General features: G+C 44.4%; 1 protein-coding gene across 1 annotated transcript; it reads right to left on the bottom strand.

The window, feature by feature from the left end:
- Positions 1-10938: 10938 nt before the first annotated feature.
- On the bottom strand, positions 10939-21037 carry LOC137525488 (up-regulator of cell proliferation-like). Its single transcript, XM_068246608.1, has 2 exons — positions 20739-21037; positions 10939-15633 (listed from the first exon to the last, which is right to left on the bottom strand). Exons 1-2 carry the CDS (start codon positions 21022-21024, stop codon positions 10943-10945), a joined length of 4977 nt encoding a protein of 1658 aa, XP_068102709.1. The 5' UTR covers positions 21025-21037; the 3' UTR covers positions 10939-10942.
- Positions 21038-21897: the final 860 nt, after the last annotated feature.

Below are 21897 nucleotides of genomic sequence, written 5' to 3'. Positions count from 1 at the left end.
CTCCTGACACCTCTGTCATGATGTCGCAGCTAGTTATAATACAGAAATACAGAAGACATATTTTACCATTTTTATGTCTGCTGTGTATTCTGTCAGGCGTGTATGTACGCCAATCTGCCAGCGGGCTTCATGGAGTTCCTGTATGTAAATGTAAATTAACTCTGCATTCAGTGGCCAGCAGGAAGAGCTACCATTGTCTGCATTTGAATAGATCAATTACGTTGGATAGGCAAATGAACCTAGACATTCAATTAGGGACTGTTATACCTAGCCTCTAATTAGGAGATGGCTAATTAGTCAATAGCCAGTCAGGTCCTTACCTTTGATCTGCTATGAAATACTGTTTCATATGTGTACTTTGCTTTGTCACTTGTAAATGTAGTACAGAAGTCTAGAGTGCCATAACAGGGAAACAGGTAATTACATAACAACCTCCGCTTTTGTCCTGCATCCTGAAAAGGTGTTGCATTGCTTTGAACTTTGTATTCATGTAAACAGCTACTTGTTGACCAAATATTACTAATTGAGTCTGGACAGTTGGAAGCTAACACAGGAACGTTTGAAGTTTACATATGACAGCCTGCTGGAATTGTGTGAAGTGTTTTGAAGTCTATGTGTAAAAAACAGGAAAAGCTTTGAAGTGACATGTCATAGCCAGCAAGGATGTGCTGTCACACCGGAGGAAATTGGGTTATTCCTGGATCTGGACATTTGAGTGGCCCCGGGCCACAAATTTTGCTATAAAACATCAGCTAGGATAGTCACAACTGGTAGTTCTTTGGAGATAGCAAAACGCTAGGACTAACCTGGTCTGAGCAGAACTGCATTCTTCTCGCAACAACGCTCAGATCTATATGCTGGTAACGTTTACCCCATTTTAGTTTATGCAAACTGTCTTGTGTATCTTTGTAACTTTTATCTTTGTAATTTTTACTTTGTTTTGTAAATCTTTTGTATATATTATTTTCTGCACTGTTCCACTTTTTTCAGGAATATTAAATTCTTATTTAAGAAGTTTGACTTCTGCTGTACTAAGCCAACGCTCATAGCCTAGAAGAGACTGCAGTGTAATTTACGTTACGAGTCCAGTGCCTGATTGTGCCATGCTACTGTACGATTGTATTGTGTGTTTGGCGTTCCCGTGTTTGGCCTAAGCGCAAAGCTGACCCAAATACGAAAACTGCGTGCATATCACTCGACAGCATAGTGGGGATCGTTGAAGTGTCTAGCAGCAGCTAGTAATGGCAGTGAGAAGTGCTTTGAGGGGCGACAGCCTTGTTGTAGCTTGAATAAGGCTGCTCCCCTCTCTATCTGGTCAAACCCACAGTCGGGAACTGTATCTGCAGGTGTGCCGCGGGGCCGGTTCCTGACATGCCTCACCCTAAGACCCCTCTTCCTGACACCTCACCCTAAGACCCCCCTTCCTGATGCCTAACCCTAACACCCCCATTCCTGACACCTAACCCTAAGACCCCATCTTCCTGACACCAAACCCTAAGACCCCCCTTTCTGATATGTGACCCTAAAGCCCTCCTTTCTGATGCCTAACCTTAAAATCCCCTTCCTCCACCGCAGATGTGGTAAAATCAAAAAACAATCCATTTCTAAGACAAATTTCAAAACGATCATTTACAAAACGATAATTCTCAAGACGAATTGCAAACTGATAATTTTCAAACCGATAATTCTCAAAACAAAAAAATTTGGTTGGATGGGCCCAGCACCCTGCTATTTACAAGGCGCTTAAATTTCTGCTTTTGGCGCCCATAGCTGATATTTTGCATTAGCACCTATGGGACACTCAAACAGTTAATTTGCCACAGGCGCTCAAATTTCCTGTTTCCTCAGTGAATGAACACCAGACTCTGAGCACACACCCTGCCATTTGGATTACCCACCTGCAGACTGACATGATAAACAGGAGTAGAGGTGACTGGGTACTGCCAGCCGGAACCTGGGTTATGGGCCTATTTCCGCTAGTTCTGCATCAGTTTTTCTGCATCCAGATTTCTGGGTGTGGTTATTTAGGGCCTGTTTCCACCACACAGGGATTTGGCTGCAGAAAAACTGACTCCAATAAAAGCCTATGGGCCTGTTTCCACTAAACGCGATTTTTCTGATGCAGATTTCTGCATCATGCATTGTTTCACATACAATGAAAACGTTAGTGGAAACAGACTCATAGACATTCATTAGAGTCAGTTTTTCTGTATTCAGAATCTGATGCAGAAATCTGCAACATGCCATCCATAATTTTTCAGCATCAGAAAAATCGGGTTTAGTGGAAACATGCCCTATATAGGCATTCATTGGAGTCAAAATCTGTCAAAGTAATCCTGCGCTCACATGTACCTCCTCCACTCCGTGGTAGTATTATACATAGAAAAAAAGAGGAAACACAGAACATAGCATAATACTGTTTCAATAACCTATTTCTTTTACACAGTCCCCAATAATTTGCATGCACTCATAAATCCACCAGCGGTCAATTGTCATAGGCCCTCACCGTGTGACAATGACAATTGACCGCTGGTGGATTTATGAGTGCATGCAAATTATTGGGGACTGTGTAAAAGAAATAGGTTATTGAAACAGTATTATGCTATGTTCTGTGTTTCCTCTTTTTTTCTATGTATAATACTACCACGGAGTGGAGGAGGTACATGTGAGCGCAGGATTACCTTGACAGATTTTGGATTACACACTATATGCTTGGTGACTGATTCTGCGATCAATGGACACGTAAAACGATGAACTGAGCTATTTATATCTTGTAAAATTTTTGCATATATATTTTGCATCTGGGTTTACCAGGAGTGAGTGAGCGCACTTTTTGTTGTATTTATTCATTGGAGTCAGTTTTTCTGCATCCAGAATCCGCATGTGGTGGAAACAGGCCTTACGGCCCCATTCACACTTGAAAGCGCAAAACGTTTTGCAGGAGTGATTTTTCAGTGGAAAAATCACTGAACACGGCGGCGATTTTTCCGCGATCGCATTTAGCGCTTCTATAGCACTGAAACGCGATCGCCGGGAAATCGCCTGAAAATGGTGCAGGCTACGCGTTTGGCGATTAACGCAAATCGCCCAAGTAATAACGGGTCCATAGGGTTTTAAAGCAATAGCACTTTAAAAAGCGCTAGCGCTTGAGCGTTTTGCCAAAAATTGCCAGCAAAACGCTATAGTGTGAATGGGGCCTAAGACTACATGAATTTAACCTCCTCCCCTTTTAATTGGTTTTATTGAAGCATGGTACACCACTAATACAAACTTTTTTTCTCCATTATTCTGGAGGTAATAATATCCCTGTTACTTACTACCCAACCTTGTCACCATTGATTAATGTAACCTGGTCTGGAGTTTATTATTTGAGGAATCCTTATTTTTACAGGAATCTGCATTTAGGAGGATCCCTATAGTGGACTTATCTACATTACTGAGCCAATACACAAACATTGATTCTTTGTCATTTAAAGGGGAATAATTTCTGAACTATATAAGGTCTGATTAATTGTTACCACATTTATATCATCAGTATTCTCCCATTTTATTGTTTATAAAATAAAAGACTCTTCAGCGCTACCAGGAGTATTTGTGTATTAATTTATCAACTGGGTCTTTCCATAAAAAGTCTTGCTTACTCTAGGTCAGTGTTTCTCAAACCAGTCCTCATGACTCCCCAGCGGTGCATGTTTAGCAGGCAACCTCACCAGTGCACAGATGGGGTAGTTAGTGTCTCAGCTAAGTGGATTCCATGTAGCCGAGACACTAATTACCCCACCTGTGCATAGGCGAGGTTGCCTGCAATACATGCACCGTTGGGGCATCATGAGGACAGGTTTGAGGAACACTGCTATAGGTGAAGATAGGTCTTTATTAAAGCTTACACAAGCAAAAAGAATGGAACAGCAATGGGCCACTGATGAATTGCCTTTGACAAAAATGATGCTATTAGCTACCTGAGGACCGCCTAACGCCAATTGGTGTCAAGTCCTGGGGCTGCATTGGTACTTATCCGTTAGCCGGGTGCATCCGGCAGGTGGCGCTAATTCCATTCATACTTACTTCACGTAACAAAAGTGTGAATGTAACCGCCGCAGGTGGCGCTAATTGCATTCATAGTTAACATAAAAAAAGTGTGTTAATGTAAACAATGTAATTGTGTTTGAAGTGGCCGTCTCGCTGCGGCCAAATGTATTGTAAACTGTGAGTTAATGGAATTAAAATGAAGCCGGCGGCAATGTAACAGATGAAGCTGCCGACTTCGGCTCTCGCTCTCCTCCCCCTTGCCCTCTTTCTTCTATACAATACTGGCAGCCAGCGGAGACATGCGTGTCCCCCAAGAGTCGTTCGTCGCGGCAGGGAATCCTGGTTGTTTGCTTGCGATGAACGACTCTGGGGAGACACGCGTGTCCCCCCCCAGCTGGCAGTGTTGTACACAAGCGAGAGGGCAAAGTGGGAGGAGAGCAAGAGCGGAAGCCGGCGGCTTAATCTGTTACATTGCCGCCGGCTTCATTTAATTCCATTAACTCACAGTTTACAATACATTTGGCCGCAGCGAGACAGCCACTTAAAACACAATTCCATCGTTTACACACTTTTGTTACATTAACTATGAATGCAATTAGCGCCACCTGCGGCGGTTACATTCCCACTTTTGTTACGTGAAGTAAGTATGAATGGAATTAGCGCCACCTGCCGGATGCGCCCGGTTAACGGATAAGTACCGCTGCATTTTGCAGGAGATCGCGTGCAGGCATCTCCAGCTTGGGGGGCGGAGCTCCACCCCGCCTTCAGTCTCTGATCGCCGCTCAGGAGACTGTTAGATGGCAAAACCACTGTCTTTTCTGTTAGTACAGTGCTGCGATCAGCAGCAGCGCTGTACTGGGCACAGCCGTACGACACGGCTGTCCCCCTGGGGGACAAGAGAGCGATCGACTCTCATAGGGTGAAGCCTATGAGAGCCGATCGCCATGATTGGCTGGCTGCTGGGCGGGAGGGAGGGAAAAAAACATAATAAATAGGTACATTTAATAAAAAAAAAAACAATTATAATAAAAAAAAATAAACAGGGGGGGGGGGCATCAGACCCCATTAACAAAGAGCTCTGTTGGTGGGGAGAAAAGGGAGGAGGAATCACTTGTGTGCTGTGTTGTGCGGCCCTGCAGCTTGGCCTTAAAGCTGCAGTGGCCAATTAAACAAAAAATAGCCTGGTCTTTAGGGGGGTTTAGCACTGTGGTCCTGAAGTGGTTAAAGCGGACCTGAACTCAGAACTTACTCTCTGCTCTGTAAGATACTCAACAGCATAATAACCTTTAACCCTTTGCCGACCGCTCCATGCCGATGGGCGTGAACGCGGCGGTAGCTCCAGGACAACTCTATGTCAATTGGTGTGAAGTCCCTGGGCAGGGTTTTGCAGGAGATTGACTGAGTTCGCCGCTAGGAGACTGTTAGACAGCGAAACCGCCATCTAATAACACTGTATAGCACTGCGATCTAAGGCAGAGTTGTACTGGGGACAGCCATGTGACACGGCTGTCCCACTGGGAGACACTAAAGCAATCCGACAGCCGATCGTGCTGATTGGCTGGCGGGGGGAGGGAGGGTGGATTTAAAAAATAAACACACAAATATTTAGAAAAAATAAATAAACACTGGAGGAGCGATCACAGCCCCCCTACAGAAAGCTCTGATGGTTGGCAGAAAAAGGGGGGGATGTGCACAGTTGTGCGGCCCTGCAGCAAGGCCTTAAAGCTGCAGTTACCTAATTAGTAAAAAATGGCCTGGTCACTGGGGGGGGTTAATACCTTGGTCCTTAAAGGACTTACGAGGCCAAATTCGTTAAATAAGTGAAGTACCTGCAAGATGTCTAAATGCACGGAGGACGCCGTCCGCGCCCTCCGTGCACTTCCGCCGGGTCCCCCTCCTGAAAGCGCCCCCCGTGCCGCTGGCGACCCCACGGGCCGGGTCGGGCTCTCATGCCGCTCCCAAGATGGCCGCCGGAGCTGGCCGCGGCTGCGCAGTCCGCATTGCCGCGAGTCCGGCTGCGCAGCTCTAGGGCCAACCCCTCCGAACCACGCACTGTAGCGTGGATCGGAGGGGTTGGCCCTAGTGCTGCGCAGCCTCACTCGCGGCAATGCGGACTGCGCAGCCGCGGCCAGCTCCGGCGGCCATCTTGGGAGCGGCATGAGAGCCCAACCCGGCCCGTGGGGTCGCCAGCGGCACGGGGGGCGCTTTCAGGAGGGGGACCCGGCGGAAGTGCACGGAGGGCGCGGACGGCGTCCTCCGTGCATTTAGACATCTTGCAGGTACTTCACTTTTTTAACGAATTTGGCCTCGTAAGTCCTTTAAGTGGTTAAAAAATATATATTTTTATATACAGTACATAGTGTTATATACAGCTGATACAAAGCCTGCAATAAATCTGCAGAATGTCTACTTCCTGCTTTCATGGAAGCAGACATAGTGTTAACATCCTGTGTTTACTTTTTAGCTGTTCTGCCGTGGCAGTCAGCTGACACAGCTGCGAGATCAAATGACAACTTGTGATTAGTCACAGGTGAGGGGGAATTAGACAGGCTAAACTAACTACATACAGGTTGCATTTCTCTCTGTTTTCCTTCTGTCCTGTGTAAGAGTTCAGTTCCTTTTAGGCTTCTTGCACACCAAGACGTTGTGTTAGGTGGCACGTTAAGGTCGCATAACGTGCACCTAACACAACGTATGGTGCTGCAAAAGCCGACGGTAGAGTGAGCCGCGTTAGGCTGCTCGATGCCCATAATATCTCCCAGAGTGGCGCTGATTGGCCAGCGGGACCACGTGATGCGGAGCGAGACACTCCGCATCACGTGGTCCCGCCGGCCAATCAGCGCCCGCCAGTGCAGTGAATATTAAGTAGCCATGTGCGCGGCTACTGTAGCTGGCTCTCCCCGCCTCCTCCGCCCCCCACTGCGCATGTGCAAACAGTCTAACGCGGCTATAGCCGCTCCAACGCCGTAGCATGCTGCACTTTGCACAGGACGTGCAGCGTTACATGTAACGCAACGTGGGCTGTGTGAACAGCCCACTTGTGTTACATTGCTGTGCGTTGGGGGAGCGTTACAGGCGCACTAACGTGCGCCTGTAACGTCTTGGTGTGCAAGCAGCCTCAAAGCAGCTGTCTGGGACAAACAAGTGGTTTACATAAATGTCTTAAAATACATTATTTCTTATGTTTCTTTATACTTATACAAATTCTTGTTATTTAACATATAGATAATATAGAAAAAAAAAACTCCACAGCAGTTTGAAAGTGGGAGTGGCATTTATCTTGAACAGTCAATAGCAACTACATGTAGAAGAAACATACACGGTAAACACATAAGTCCTGATAATATCACGTTACGTATCATTTGTTTTGCAGGCAATGATAGTGTATATGGCTGCTTCTTATATTTCTGAACATTTCCATGTTTTATAGTTGCTCCTGACGCACTCTTCATGGCTCTAGGCTGCCCACATAGAGGCCCAGCAAGTCAAAAAGCCTAGATTTTAATAGGTACCGTATTTTTCGTAACATGTAAGATGCACTTTTTCTCCCCCCAAATTCTTAGAAAAAGTCCATGCGTTTTATGCTCCTGTAACCTTCTCTGCTCCCCCATGTGTAAGTAGGAGGAGCGCCAGAGCGGCTCACCTCACCAACGGCTCCTGCAGTGAACACGGACCTCTCCTCTCCCGCACGGGGGGGCGGGGGGGGCAGAGGAGAATATATGGGGGAGCGGGAGAGACACAGATACACAAGAGACAAAACAGGGGACACAAAAGGCAAAATGGGGGACACAGGAGTCAAGACGAGGGACAGAGGAAGCAAAACGGGAGACGGAAGGGGCCACATTGAGGATAGACGGGGACACACTGGGGACAGAAGGGGCCACACTGGGGATAGAAGGGGACATACTGGGGATGGAAGGCGATACATGGGGCCAGAAAGGCACACACTGGGGATAGAAGGGGACATACTGGGGACGGAAGGCGATACATGGGGCCAGAAAGGCACACACTGGGGATAGAAGGGGACACTCTGGGGATAGAAAGGGACATACTGGGGACGGAAGGCGATACATGGGGCCAGAAAGGCACACACTGGGGATAGAAGGGGACACTCTGGGGATAGAAGGGGACATACTGGGGACGGAAGGCGATACATGGGGACAGAAGGGGCCACACTGGGGACGGAAGGCGATACATGGGGACAGAAGGGGCCACACTGGGGATAGAAGGGGACATACTGGGGACGGAAGGCGATACATGGGGCCAGAAAGGCACACACTGGGGATAGAAGGGGACATACTGGGGACGGAAGGCGATACATGGGGCCAGAAAGGCACACACTGAGGATAGAAGGGGACACTCTGGGGATAGAAGGGGACATACTGGGGACGGAAGGAGATACATGGGGCCAGAAAGGCACACACTGAGGATAGAAGGGGACACTCTGGGGATAGAAGGGGACATACTGGGGACGGAAGGCGATACATGGGGCCAGAAAGGCACACACTGGTGATAGAAGGGGACATACTGGCGACGGAAGGCGATACATGGGGCCAGAAGGTGCCACACTGGGGCCAGAAGGGGACACTCTGTGGATAGAAGGGGACATACTGGGGACAGAATGAGATACATGGGGCCAGAAGGGGAACACACTAGGGACAGAAGGGGACACTCAGGGGACACAGGAGCACACAATATTTGGGGGACAACATCTACAAGACACTTTCTGTACTATGGACGCACCAGGTTTAGTAAATATATATATTTTTCCATGGTTTTTGCCCTCTAAACCTAGGTGCGTCTTATTATATATGCTGGCCAACTCAGCATACAACACCTGGTTGATAAAATGAACTCATCCCATTTTGACAGTAGGAACCAATAAGTCAAACAGAGCAGGGCATCCAGAAAGTGTCTTGTGATGAGTCAGTGGTTCAGTGAGAATCCCTTTAGTTGTGGTCTTACCATCTGCAGCCCGATAAATTATACTTTTGTTTTGTGGCAAAGAATACGAGTTTAGAAAAGATGTAACTGCCACTGGCCGGATGGCAGAAGGGCAGCTTACAAGTAAGGTGATCCACATTTAGCATCCAGTGGCTGTTTCATCTTTTCTACTGACCTAACTGACCATTCCCATCCAAGAGTACTGTATGGGTGTACCTGGCCACTTAGCAGTTATATATTTCACAAGAGCCTCAGCGGAGTGTGACATACTGATTTTGAAAGTTGATTACATTTCTCTTCTATATCATTTTCATACACATCACAGTTCTCATTAGACCTTTAAAGTGTACCCGAGGCGACATGTGACAGGATGATGAGATAAACATGTGTATGTACAGTACAAAACATTAATAACCAGGCTGTTTTACTTGTCTTTTTTTCTGCATGACTTAATTTCTAGGCATTGATGGGATAGCTTCTGTGTTGTCGGTAGCTTGCCAGGAATATAGTAAACATCACTGATAAGCAAATTACCGCCATAAATGTTTTCCTGGCAGAATACAACTTCATAGCGCAGAGCGAAATAGGAAAAGGTCAATAGTTCATGTATATTCATTAAGGGGCACTTAAAGTGAACCAGAGACGAAGCACCCTCATGTATTTTACCATATAATTTCCGTGGGAACATTAGAGAAAAAAACCTTCCTTGCTTTCTGTTTCATTCTGCACTGCTCAGCTTGCTTGTTATCAGCCCTGATAAAATACCCGACTGAGCATTCAGTCTGGCTTTGCTTAGGAATATTTATAGCTCAGTCTGTGTTCTCTCATGTCTTTTCAAGCCCAAGCCTGCCCCCTTGTGGCTCTGCTCAGGAATCATTATAGCTGATTCATTATAGCAAAGCCAGACTGAATGCTCAGTCGGGGATTTATCAGGTCTGATAAGAAACAAGCTGTGCAGTGCAGAATGAAACAGAAAGCATGGTAGGTGTTTTCTCTAATGTTCCCACTGATCTATATGGTAAAATACCTGAGGGTGCTTCGTCTCTGGTTCACTTTAATAGGCTGCCAATGAGCAGAAACAATTTTAATACTAAATCTACCTTGTAAATGTTTATATATAAATAAAAACCATGGGTGTCTTTTTTAGAAGTAGGAGGATAAATACAATTGTTAATCTCATCAGTCTATTTTCACCTCGGGTTCACTTTAAGCAGAGTGCGGACATATTCACAAATTCATCCATCTATTGTTTATTAGCTTCTCATGCATGTTTTACTACTCTTCACAAATTCCAAGCGTCTGGATAGGGGCATGTGCCTAGCACAGAAGCCAAACACAGACTGTAAAATGGCTTCCGTGCTGGCTTTCTGATAAGTGGGTGGGGGGCAGTCCAGGTGGGAGGGATAGCTGATTGGCTGCCATGTGTCTGCTGACTGTGAGGTAAGGGGTCAAAGTTTAGCACAATGATGATGTATAGGGGGCGAGTCGAACACGTTATGTATTCACCCGAGGTGACGAACGCAAACACCACTTGTTCCCCGCAAAGATTTCACTCATTGAACAATAATGTAGCTTTCTATTGCAAGGTTTATTTTACTGTAACTATGCTAACATTTTCTATATTTCCTAAATTACACCACCCAGCATCATTTAATTCTATGGACAGAGGTGACTGTCTGTGTGCATGCCATACTCATCAAAGTGGAGACCATTGCTGGACGTCCAAAGTTATCTTCACTGCATTGCTGTCTGCATCTGCAGCTGTTGGTGGTGCAGCTACTTGGCTTCCACACTCAACATATCTGCAGGAGATCACCCAGCCAGAGGTAGCAGTGACGTGATGTAGACAACTTCATCCAAAAACTTGTCTCCGCGTCAGTGAGTATGGCAAATATACCTATACTCTCCTACACTCTCTCCATTGTATGGCACAGGGTGGAGTTCTTCTTGAATGAAAATTGGCATGATTCTAGCTTATATTGAAAACTTTTTTCAAGCTGTCAAGGGCTTGGTTTTTGGTGATTTTCTTCCAGTCTTTTGGAAGTTTGGCTGGTCTTGCGAAATACTGATTTGCAAATTGTTGATTAAACTGCACGAAAATGTATTTCCAGTAGTCAGAAGACTCAATGCTGGGGTCAGGCTGAATGGCCCAGTCTGGATAATATGTGCGATACTCTTTGTAAGGATGCGGCTTCCATCTTGTGTCTGAGCATTCAAAGCTTCTGTTTGAGACCACAAGAGTGGAACATATATCAGTGCCCAAAGTCTCATCATCTGTCCGTCTATATCTTCCCAGTCCTGTAGATCTATGGATAGATGAAAAGTGCTGCTTATGGTCTCCACCACCTGCTTCACAAGGAACTTTACAGAACGGACATTGCTTCCCACACCCAATCACCTTCCTGAGCAACTCCTGCTGAGGCTTCAGTGTCACTTTGGACAATATTGCTTTGGTATTCAAGGATGCCAGTTTTGATACAATTTTTTGTTCAGTTTCTTTGAGATTGTCTTGAATGTCAGATGAGAACTGTTGAACTGAGGCCATGTTATGGTAGGTGATCACGTTTATCTCTTGTTGTGATATTACTAGCTGACATTGTAGCAATTCACAAACGTTTTCCAAAAAGGAGACTATATTTGGACTTTCCAAGCATATTTTATCTTCTAGCACAGCTTGGATTTCCATACTTATTGAAGATATAATATTTTGGCATAAATTTTCTAAAGTTTCTGAATGCTCATATTGCTCAGAAATATAACTTAATATCCAAGTTTCTGAAAACTTCTCAAAAGAATCAATATAGTTTACGTATTTAAGAAATGACATTTCCTCCAGTAACTTTTCTAACATGTGACACTGAAAAAAGCTTCGACTGCTGAATATGATACTCTCAGAACCACTTAAAATGTCATCTACAATTCTCTCACCGAGATGTTTGAAGACATAATCGGTAATCGCTGGTGTGAGACATCGCTCACAGAATTGTCTGGCTCTATTTTGACATTCATCTTTCTCATGAAATATATTGAGAAATGTTGACAAATACTGAGATTTTAGGCTTTCCAGATAAGCCAATGGATCATTATTTTTGATAAACTGATCATGCATCTCCTGAAACATTTTAACTGCATTTCCAAGGATGATAACTTTGATATCGAGCTCAAATTCTCCTGAGAGGTGAAACTCTGGAGCACATTCCAGTTCTTTATTGACCATTTGAAGCAATTCTTGGCAGAAGGTGTCATCATAATCCTCTGCCGTATCTACCCTTTCTTTGATGTAGTTATCACACCTATTTATTAGTGAGTCAGCAAAATGTTGTACTGGTCCAAAAGTGTCATTGTTTACCAATTTATTCTTAATCCGATGCCAGAAAGTCTGATCAACATACTTTTTATCCATTTTAAAAGGATGATCTCCAGGCCTGTTTAAATTTTTTACACATTTTAGTTTTTCATGTACAGCAGGCCCTCTACTGCATAGGTCATTTCTTAGTTGTTTTAAAACCGCTTGATTAACATTGCGTTTCTCTAACTTCTTTATCTGTAGATCTGCCAGTGTCTTCTCCCACATGGACTCAAATTCCTGATGCATCATCTCATCGGTTAGCTGAGAGTTGTCCTCTGCATGACTTTGCAAGAGACAATCAATTTTTTCTTCTATTGACTTCTGATATTTATTCTGGACATTCTGGACTTTGTATTTTCCCTTCTGAATAGCAATAGCCTTTGTACATTTGTTTATAGCATTCCTTTCTAGCTCTTTTCTGAGGAAGTGCACGCTCATTCGGAAGTCTTCCCGAAATCGTTCTACAAAGTGAACATTTTCAGAGCTGTCATAATATTTTTTCAGCAAAGTCAACATTTTGTTTTCTTCCTCAGCTATTAGCTGCTGGAGGTCTCTTGTGTACTGTGCACATGTTTCTACATCCAGGTTCTCCAGTGACTGATTTTTGATGGTATTTTCTGTGCTGATAACAAAGTTGTAGACTTTTTTGGAAAATTCCCATTCCCACGTAGAAAACTGCATTGATAATCTATTATAAGCATCAGCTATAAGACTGTTTCTGAAACTGAAGATGAATTTTTCATGTTTCACAGCTCTCCATAAGCTTTCTATCCATGTAATAAATTGAGCGATTGTGAACGATGAATTCTGGGATGTCATGAATTCAAACAAATATTGTTTTAGCTTATGGACATGTTCGCTGTAACCAGAGTTTACTGGAGCCATTGGTGGGACCCCTTGCCATAGTCCAGGAATGTACCAGCTGTGTTTCTCCAAATCATAATCCATCACATCGCTAAAAGACGTGATTCCATCTTTCTTCTCCATTTTTGCTGCCACTTTGGTCATTTCATCCAGCTGTTCCAGAAGTTTCTTTCTGTCCCTCATGTTCTTTTCATGAGCAGAAACGTCACTCACATTCTGATGTACAAATTGACAGTTGGGCTTCTTCCCTATTTCTTTCATCCGAAGAAAAGCATGGACCACAATCTGCAGGATATCCTTCATTTCTGTTGTGTTCTCCATGGCCATGTTGACTATGGTGATATCACTTAATCCCACCACTAGTGTGGCCAGCTCATTGTCATGTTCATAGCTGTCCTCTAAAGATGCCAATTCAGGAGCTTTTAACCCCTCTGTATCAATCACTATAATGAACTGGCAGTTCAAATTCTCTTGGAAGCTCTCTTTCACTTTAAGTAAAGTCATGAAGGCTCCTCGAGTGCACCTTCCACTGGCCACTGGAAACTGCAAACCAAACATGGTGTTCAGAAGAGTGGATTTCCCTGTACTCTGCACCCCCAGCACCGTTATTACTTTGATTTTACTTTTTCCTCCAGTCTTGACACCCAACTCAGTCAGAACATCAGTTATCCACTTGAGGGGAATATTGGAGGCATCTCCATCTATCAACTCAAGTGGAAATCCATCTAACAGAAGATCAACAGCTATCTCTGAAAGTCCTTTAAACTGTGCTCTTTCCATTTTAATAATGTCTTCTTTAACCATGGAACATTCAGCCTCATAAAACTGCCCCAACTCACGGAGGAAATGTTCAATCCCTAATGAACTGTCAGAGATTTTTTGGTCTACCTGCTTGAGCTCATCCGGATTGTTTGACTTACTGCTGCATCTTTCTTTGTATTCGGCCTGCAAGGTAGACATATTCTTCCTAGCAATGACGTCAAGTTCTAGTTTCATCCACTTTAGAAAATATTGTTTTTCTGCCTGAGACAAATGAGTAATGGCATTAATGAACAACATTATGGCATCAGGCAAATCTTGCTCATTTTGTGTCTTGTGAAGTGAAATGCGTTGCTGTTTCAGCTCCGATTCATATTGCTGAGTATCTTTGCCTTCTTGTTTTGTCATTCTACAAAGTTCTTTTTCTACTTTAGCCAGTTTTTTCCAGAGGTCCCCCTGCAGTTTCATCACATCTTTTTTATATTCTTCCACATCTGTTATGTTGGCGGTAATATTACAAGCGTATGCTCTTGCTTTCTGACATTCTGGGAAGTTCTCATCTACATCAATCTGGAGCCCGTACATTTGTTCCTTCATACCTCCCAATGCCACTTGTTTAGGCTCTGTACTCAATAAGCTTTCAAGTATGTTCTGTATCTTTCTCACAAATTCAGCATCATTTAAGTGTTTCCCTTTCACAAGAATCTGACTTTTGTTAATCTTTAACATTTCCATAAGATGCTTCAGAAACTCTTGAGTTTCTGGGTTGATGTTCTTACCGGGACCAGGAGTGACAATGAAGTAATATTGGGTGCTGGTGGTACTGCAAGTTGACAGGAGCTTGTACTGCCTCTCACAAATGTTCTCAACAAATATGAATACAACGCATGAGACTCGGGTTAGAAATATGAACTGGTCCCAGTTGGACTCCAGGTCTCCACGTAAGTTGGTCACTGTGACGGGTTCTGGGAACAGATCAGAACTCCCACAAGGAAAATACCAAGACATCTCCACAAGTCCGTCAGATATTCTTCTCTCGATATTTCCTCCATCCATATTGTCGTGTATGAAGAAGTCATTGTGTAGTTGAGCTGGATTAAGGACTTGATTCAGAAATTTAGATTTGGATAATTTATTTTCTCCCATTCTAACAAAGGAGAAGACTGGCATGGGAATGTTAGACACATTTTCTTCTCTGAACCCTTTACTGTCTGCTAAAGACTGGGGCCTCCACTTCTTCACAATGTCTCTCATTGCCCATAACATGAGCGTGCAATGTGACCCATCACCAGCAGGAAGCAGCAGAGGTACAGCAAACTGACACATGGCCATTTTGGTCACAATTTCTTGTTGTAGAAAACTGTCCGAGCAATGCAGGAGAACACACAGGATATCCAGGGGGTTAAAGCTTCCTGACCTGCAGTTATCATTGTTGAACAAATCAAACATTTCATCATCATTTAATTCTTGACTAACAGAGTCATTTTTGAGTTGCATATCTCGGGAGATTCTGTTTAGAGCCATCAGGTTCTTCAAGAAGTGCCAAGGAAGGTCTTTAGCAGTACGAGGTTGAAGCTCTGTCATTTTTTCTGGCCCAATACTCAGGATGTCACTCAAAGTCACTTTTGAAGGCCAGTGGTTCTTCATATCCAACTGTTCTAGAAGTTCCTGGAAAGCAAATGCCTTGTCTGTGAAGGGAAAAGAAATATAGATGTCAAAAAACCTGCTAAATAAATAAGGAATATTTGAAATTATCATTAAAGAGACTCTGAAGCATCTTAAAAATCCTTTTTTTATTAAACAATCCTGTTTAATACATTAGTCCTACCTAAACCGCCGCATCCCCGAGGCTGTAAACTATCTACATCCCCCCTAACTCACCCTCTCTCTCCCCTGCAAAATCCACGACTTTCTTGGTCGTGGATTTTGCTGCCCTAAGCGCTTCCGTGTGAGGCAGAGCTATGAGCTGCAGCCCTGCCTCACACGCGTCTGTCAGTGGCGGTTCTCCGCCTCTCTCCCACCCTTTTCAGTGAAGCAAGACTGAGAGGGGCGGGGAGAGGCGGCGATCCGGGCTGACAGACGCGCTGAGGGGCAGAGCTGCAGCTCATAGCTCTGCCTCTCACAGAAGCGCTGCCCTGATCGCCCCCCGGGGAGTTAGGGGGGATTTAGATAGTTTACAGCCGCGGGAATGCGGCGGTTTAAGTAGGACTAATGTAGTAAACAGGATTGTTTAATAAGAAAAGCATTTTTAAGATACTTCAGAGTCTCTTTAAGCTAGTCATACATTGTACAACATTTTTAGTAGATTAGATGCATGATTAAGGGCCGGTTCACACGGACGGCAGGCGGCGTTGGGGCGGCCAGGAAGTCGCGTCGTCCTGTGACGTCCCGTTCGGTGGCGGCGGTACAGAGATCGTCGCGATCGGCGTTTCTCGTCCCCGCAGGGGGACATGAAGCCGCGCCGGCTAGCCGTCCCTGGACGTTGCATGCGGCTTCTAGGGTCGGCCGAAACGATGCGTTAAATCGGGATCAGAACGCCGCGTTTATGCAATCGACGGTAATCGACAGTAACCGCGCAATGCTAAACGCTCCTATTCACTTGAATGGGAGAGTTTAGCCGATGGGTCCCGAACGCTTGACGGTAGACGCCGCCAAGCGTCCGTGTGAACCGGCCCTAAGACAGCGGATTGTAATAAATAGAGCTGTACAGAGCTAGTAGTCCCAGTCTTTTTAACACATTTTCTGAACAGATGTCTGTTGAAACCTATTTGATCAGGGTTGCCAAATCATCATTCTAAATACTGACATTTTGTACACACAGTAGTCAATAATCGCCAAAAAATAAACAATGAACAATGCATTGATCATAAATCCTGCAGTAAATAAACAATCAAACAGGTTAAACCAGGGGTGGAAAACCTTGGCCCGTGGGCCAAACTTAGTTTGTCCTTTCCATCAGAACCAGCAATGCAGGGCTGGATTCAGTCACCTCTCCTCTCTCCTTCCCAGCGCACACACACTTGAAGGCCGGTAAAAATGAAAATTAGAGCGTTGTGGGCCTGTGGCTGCCAGGACTAAAGATGGTCGCCTAGTATTACAGCTCAGTATCCCTGGCTGACTAAATCATCACTCACCTCTGTAGAGTCATATTGCACACTGCACCGCAGCTCACAGAGGAGACTGAGGTGGAGACAGATGCCACCCGCAAACTAAAAAAGAGACTGGTGAAGCTACAGAAGCTCCCTGAGCACTTATCTGGTGCATACAGCAAATATACAAAGACAGAGCAATTAAGTCTGCACTCAAAAATCCCACCCTATACAAAGCCACAGTACACACAGTCAACACTCACTGTGGAAAGTCGATGAACGTTACTACTGTGCTCGGGATGGTCCAACGACTATCAGCTCAAGGAGAGGGGCATCTTTTCTTGCATCAAAAGGATGATTAATTGGTCCCCCGCGGCAGGCAATAAACCGTCCCAGACGTCTGTTGGTAACAGCGTCTCATGCAGAATGTCATGTTAATCTATACAGGACGAGTGATTTATTTTTTTAACTATTAACCCTTGCTCCTCCTACTACTTTCTTTCTCTTATGTAACAGTAATTTTTAATTTAATTTTTTTATACATTTCACTACAGTGGTCCTTTAAGACTGACTCAAACAGATTTTAATGAATGCAGGCAGTGTAATATTGTGCTCTATACACAATGATGTAAGCAATGATGTAAGCAAGCCACACTCTGACGAACTGTCCTGCCAGACGTGAAACATATAGGTGGGTGTGGCCTTTGACCATGCTGGAGTTGCGGCATTCTCTCATCTAACACACGCAGCCTGGTCATGGATTGCAGATTCCTCCTGTGAATCCTTAGTGCGGTTGATGACTGGCATCTGGCGCATGGAGTCACATAAGTACCTGGATGGATGAAGACTTGCTTTCTGTTCAGCTGAACATTTCAGGACACTGCCATATTTCTTTTAAGGAGTGGGTGAGAAACCCTTATAATATATAACATGCCTGACCTGCTTGCTCCACTGCTTTTCTAATGGTAGCGCTTTTGCTAAGGGCTGACTTTTGTGTCTGCCTAGATCCTACATGTCAAACTCCGGCACGTGGGCCCTCAGAGCCATTAAATTTGGCCCTCAAGTGGTTTCCCTACTTTGCATTATGTTTGGCCCACTCTAGACCACCAGGGAAGTTATATTGAAGGTAAAGCCCTAGATCCCCAGGGAAGCCATATGGGGGAGGTAGGGGGAAAGCACTAAACACCAGGGAACTGTATAGGGGAGTGTGGGGGCCTCTAGACACCAGGGAACTGTATAGGGGAGGAAGTACACTAGACACCAGGGAACCGTATAAGGGTTGGAGGTGGTTCATTAGAAACCTGGGAACTTTATAAGGGAGGAAGGGGCCAGTAGATATTGAGGTTGGCCCGCAGCTAGGTCCCAGTGTACAATTTTGGCCCGCTTTGTATTTGAGTTTGACACCCCTGGCCTAGATGCTTCAGCTTCTTTCATCATCCCATGTACATTCGTTTTGATATATAGGGCCTGATTCACAAAGTGTTGATAACTCAGTTATCACGCCTAAAAGACTTTAGGCGTGATAACCTTTGCACCGCTGAGTTAGCACCGATTTGTGCTCTTTATCACGCGCAGCGGGAATTTCACGCGAGTTTCTTCTTATCATCAAACTGAGTTTAGGCGTGATAAAGGGCTTTTCACTGGCGTGCAAACAGTTTGCACCGCTTTGTGAATCAGGCCCATAATGTCATGGAACTGCACTGGATCCGGACAGTATTTGTTTAGGAATCTTGCGGGCTTGGTTGCAAGGTGTGAGGTGTTGAATGTATTGCAGGATGGCTTGTGTGTATCCACAGTGGCAACTGTGTTGAGAAAATTAATGCAGCAACATTTATTGCTCTACCAGCATGGTTCATAGGTCGAAACTGCTTGCTCTTCTTTTTAATTTTGTATGTCATTTTTACTATTTGTCCTTGATCATGGTACCTTATGTGCACTAACTTAACCATTTATAGCCCTAATAAAGTTATTGATTGTTACAGCACTTTAGACCGTTCTAGTTCCGATTTTACTCTATGTACACAAGAGGGCTCCACAGGCCTTTTCTTGTACTGCTTGTGCCCGAAAAGGGTTCTGAGTGTGAATTTCCTGCTATTACTGCTGAAGTTCCCCAAAATTTTGGAAGCCCACAACTACTTCTTACACTCAAGTTGGCAAAATAATTGAGCCGTGTATGTACAGAACGCGGGGACAGGTGTGCTTTAAAGCAAAATGCTTACTACAAGAAAATTTATACATGCTCAACACCAAGCTTAATTGGTTTTTGACCCTGCAAAGTTTGGCATGCGAAAGCAAATGCATTTTTGCATGAGCAATGCCTCATGATAAGCCAATTTAGCCAGATTTGCACAGCCAGACTTGTAAGGGTTAAGCTTGGTGTTGAGCACGCACACATTTTCTTGTAGTAAGTGCTTTAAAGCAAACCTGTGAGGAAGCCAAAAATAAAAGTAAGATACTTACTATTCTTGATGGCCAAGCTCCTGTCCAAGTACGACCTTCTTTGTGCTGGGCATGTGCGAGTACAGTCCACTCCACACATTCATTCACACAGGATTAAGCTGGCTCATGCATGGGGGAAAAAGCTGTGCATGAGTGGCTTAGTTCTTCAGGCATGTGTGGACCATATTTGCACACGCCAGTATGAAGAAGCTCATACTTAGACTGGAGCTTGGAAATAAAAACGTATACGACAAGCTCTTGAATATGCTTAGAGGCACCTGACATTGGCTGGCACCAAAAGCATCCAGTATGTCTCTGGATTAAAACACCCAAAAAACTATCTAGGGAAACGGGTAAGACACAACAAAACACTGGGCTCAAACAAACCCTAATGAACCCTTGCTATGCAATGGTATTATAATACCTAAAATGTAACTTTTAATCGGTCATATCATAAAAAAGGAATAGGGCTATTAAACCATCACCATGTGCACACTAATGGGGGAGAGCAAAAGACAGGCTGAAGTGCTCCACTGAAGGACATTCACAGAGAGTGGTGACCATTACGTTCTGTAGCACATATGGTGAGAAATAAGCCCAGATATAGTAGTCATCCAGGGCCAAGACCACCCAGGCTAATAAATATACAGTAAATAAATGGTCATACAGTTGAGAGGTAGGCCGTCGTGACTGCAATATCTCCCTCTGTCTAAATCTGTCACAGGTCAGATCAAAAACCTTAAAGTGGATCCGAGAAACTTTTACACATTGCATAGTTGTGTTCCTTACATATAGTTTATAGGGCATTCCTCAAGCCAAATACTTTTTTTTTTTAATACTCTAATTCCCTATAAACTAAACAAGCCTCGTCCACAGTTCCTTTTGTGCCTTAGCACTCGCAATGTAGCAAGGGCTTATGGGAGCTCAGTCTGGGCAGGAGGAGGAGATTGTGAACGCTGTTTTATCTAAAGCCCCATACACACACTCAACAGCGGTCTTTTAGGCTCTCGCAACTTTTCTTGTGAAACACCTAAAAAAAATCTCTTGCTATTGTTCAAGCAGCTGATAACGCTGATAAGAAGTCAATTCAACATTTCAGCTGCTTGAACAATAGCAAGAGATTTTTTTTTTTAGGTATTTCACAAGAAACGTTGTGAGAGCCTAAAAGACCGCTGTTGAGTGTGTGTATGGGGCTTTAGATTTTGCCTTTCCTACCAACATATTTTGTTTGACTGATACAACACATTTCCTCGGGTTCTGCTCACCTTTTGGAAAGGACAGTGTGGACAATGCAGGAAATCTCATGGTCATGTTCTGGAGATGATCTAGGAATTTCTCTGACGAAAACTCTCCTTTCTGAAGTACAATATCGATCATCTTCTCAGTTTTCACAGTATCTCCATCATATTGGAGATTAAAGTATTCCTCCATGGATAGGAGATGAAGGGAGTCCAGCTCATCGCACAAACCAGTGACATCCTTCTCAAATATTTCTACAAGCTTCCCTCTCAAACATCTTATAGTCTGTGATGCTTCTCGATTGTAAGCCATGTTCTCAGAATTTCACTATCTGGAAGTAAAAGAGGTAAAAAACACATTTATACACAGAAAGGACTACTTTGCAAAGCATTAAAACATAGTATCGTCACAAAGGTTTGGGTACAATTAAAGTTTACCTGAGATGGGCAGGGGAGAAAATATTACATAACTGGGGCTTCCTCCAGCCCCCTTCAGGATTATCGCTCTTTCGCCATCCTCCTGCACCATCTGGATCTTCTGCAATTCACCCCGGAAAGTTCTTCAGTTAGGGCCAGTCAGTGCAGGTGCAGTCCAGCCCCACGCGCACCCCCATAGCACTCCTGTGGCCGGGAGCATTCTGCGCCTGCACAGTAGTTCTGCCACGCATGCGCAGTACGCCCCAGATCGGAGGACTTTCTGGGGAAAAGATCCAGACAGCACAGAAGGAGCAATTAGCCTGGAGGAAGCTCCTGGTATGTATAATTTTTTTTTCTCTCCTGTCCATCTCAGTTAGTAGAGCTAAATACACACCGGAAGATAGAATCATGTAAAACTACGACGTACGATCGTTCCACAATCTATCCGACAGATCCTTATTAAATGATAGGATCATTAAACAATGCAGAGTTTAACTAACGTGCCATAGATTTCGGGGACACATAGTTTAAAAATCATGTGTAGTGCTGTACACACTGTGGACAATGATCTGTCAAAGTGATCCGCCATGCCGGTCGTTCAAAATGCCCGAGCACCAGCGTGGAGCATTCGTTGGTCGTTCACTGGTCGCTTGTGCCATGCATTTTCAAACGATATCTGAATGATGAGTCATTCATCTGTCAAACAATTTTTCCTTCCCATGTGTACAAGGCTTAAAGGGAACCTTAACTGTGGAATGGAAAAAAAGTT

The sequence above is a fragment of the Hyperolius riggenbachi genome, chromosome 7 (assembly GCF_040937935.1).
Source record: "Hyperolius riggenbachi isolate aHypRig1 chromosome 7, aHypRig1.pri, whole genome shotgun sequence".
Taxonomy (NCBI): domain Eukaryota; kingdom Metazoa; phylum Chordata; class Amphibia; order Anura; family Hyperoliidae; genus Hyperolius; species Hyperolius riggenbachi.
The sequence above is the reverse complement of the archived record's forward strand: the minus strand, read 5'-3'. Positions and strand labels throughout refer to the sequence as shown.

Coding starts and splice junctions, on each gene's coding strand:
- LOC137525488 (XM_068246608.1), bottom strand. CDS start 21,024: ATGGCTTACAATCGAGAAGCATCACAGACTATAAGATGTTTGAGAGGG. Junction 15,634..20,738: donor CACACTGTCCTTTCCAAAAG/GTGAGCAGAACC, acceptor TTCCCTTCACAG/ACAAGGCATTTGCTTTCCAG.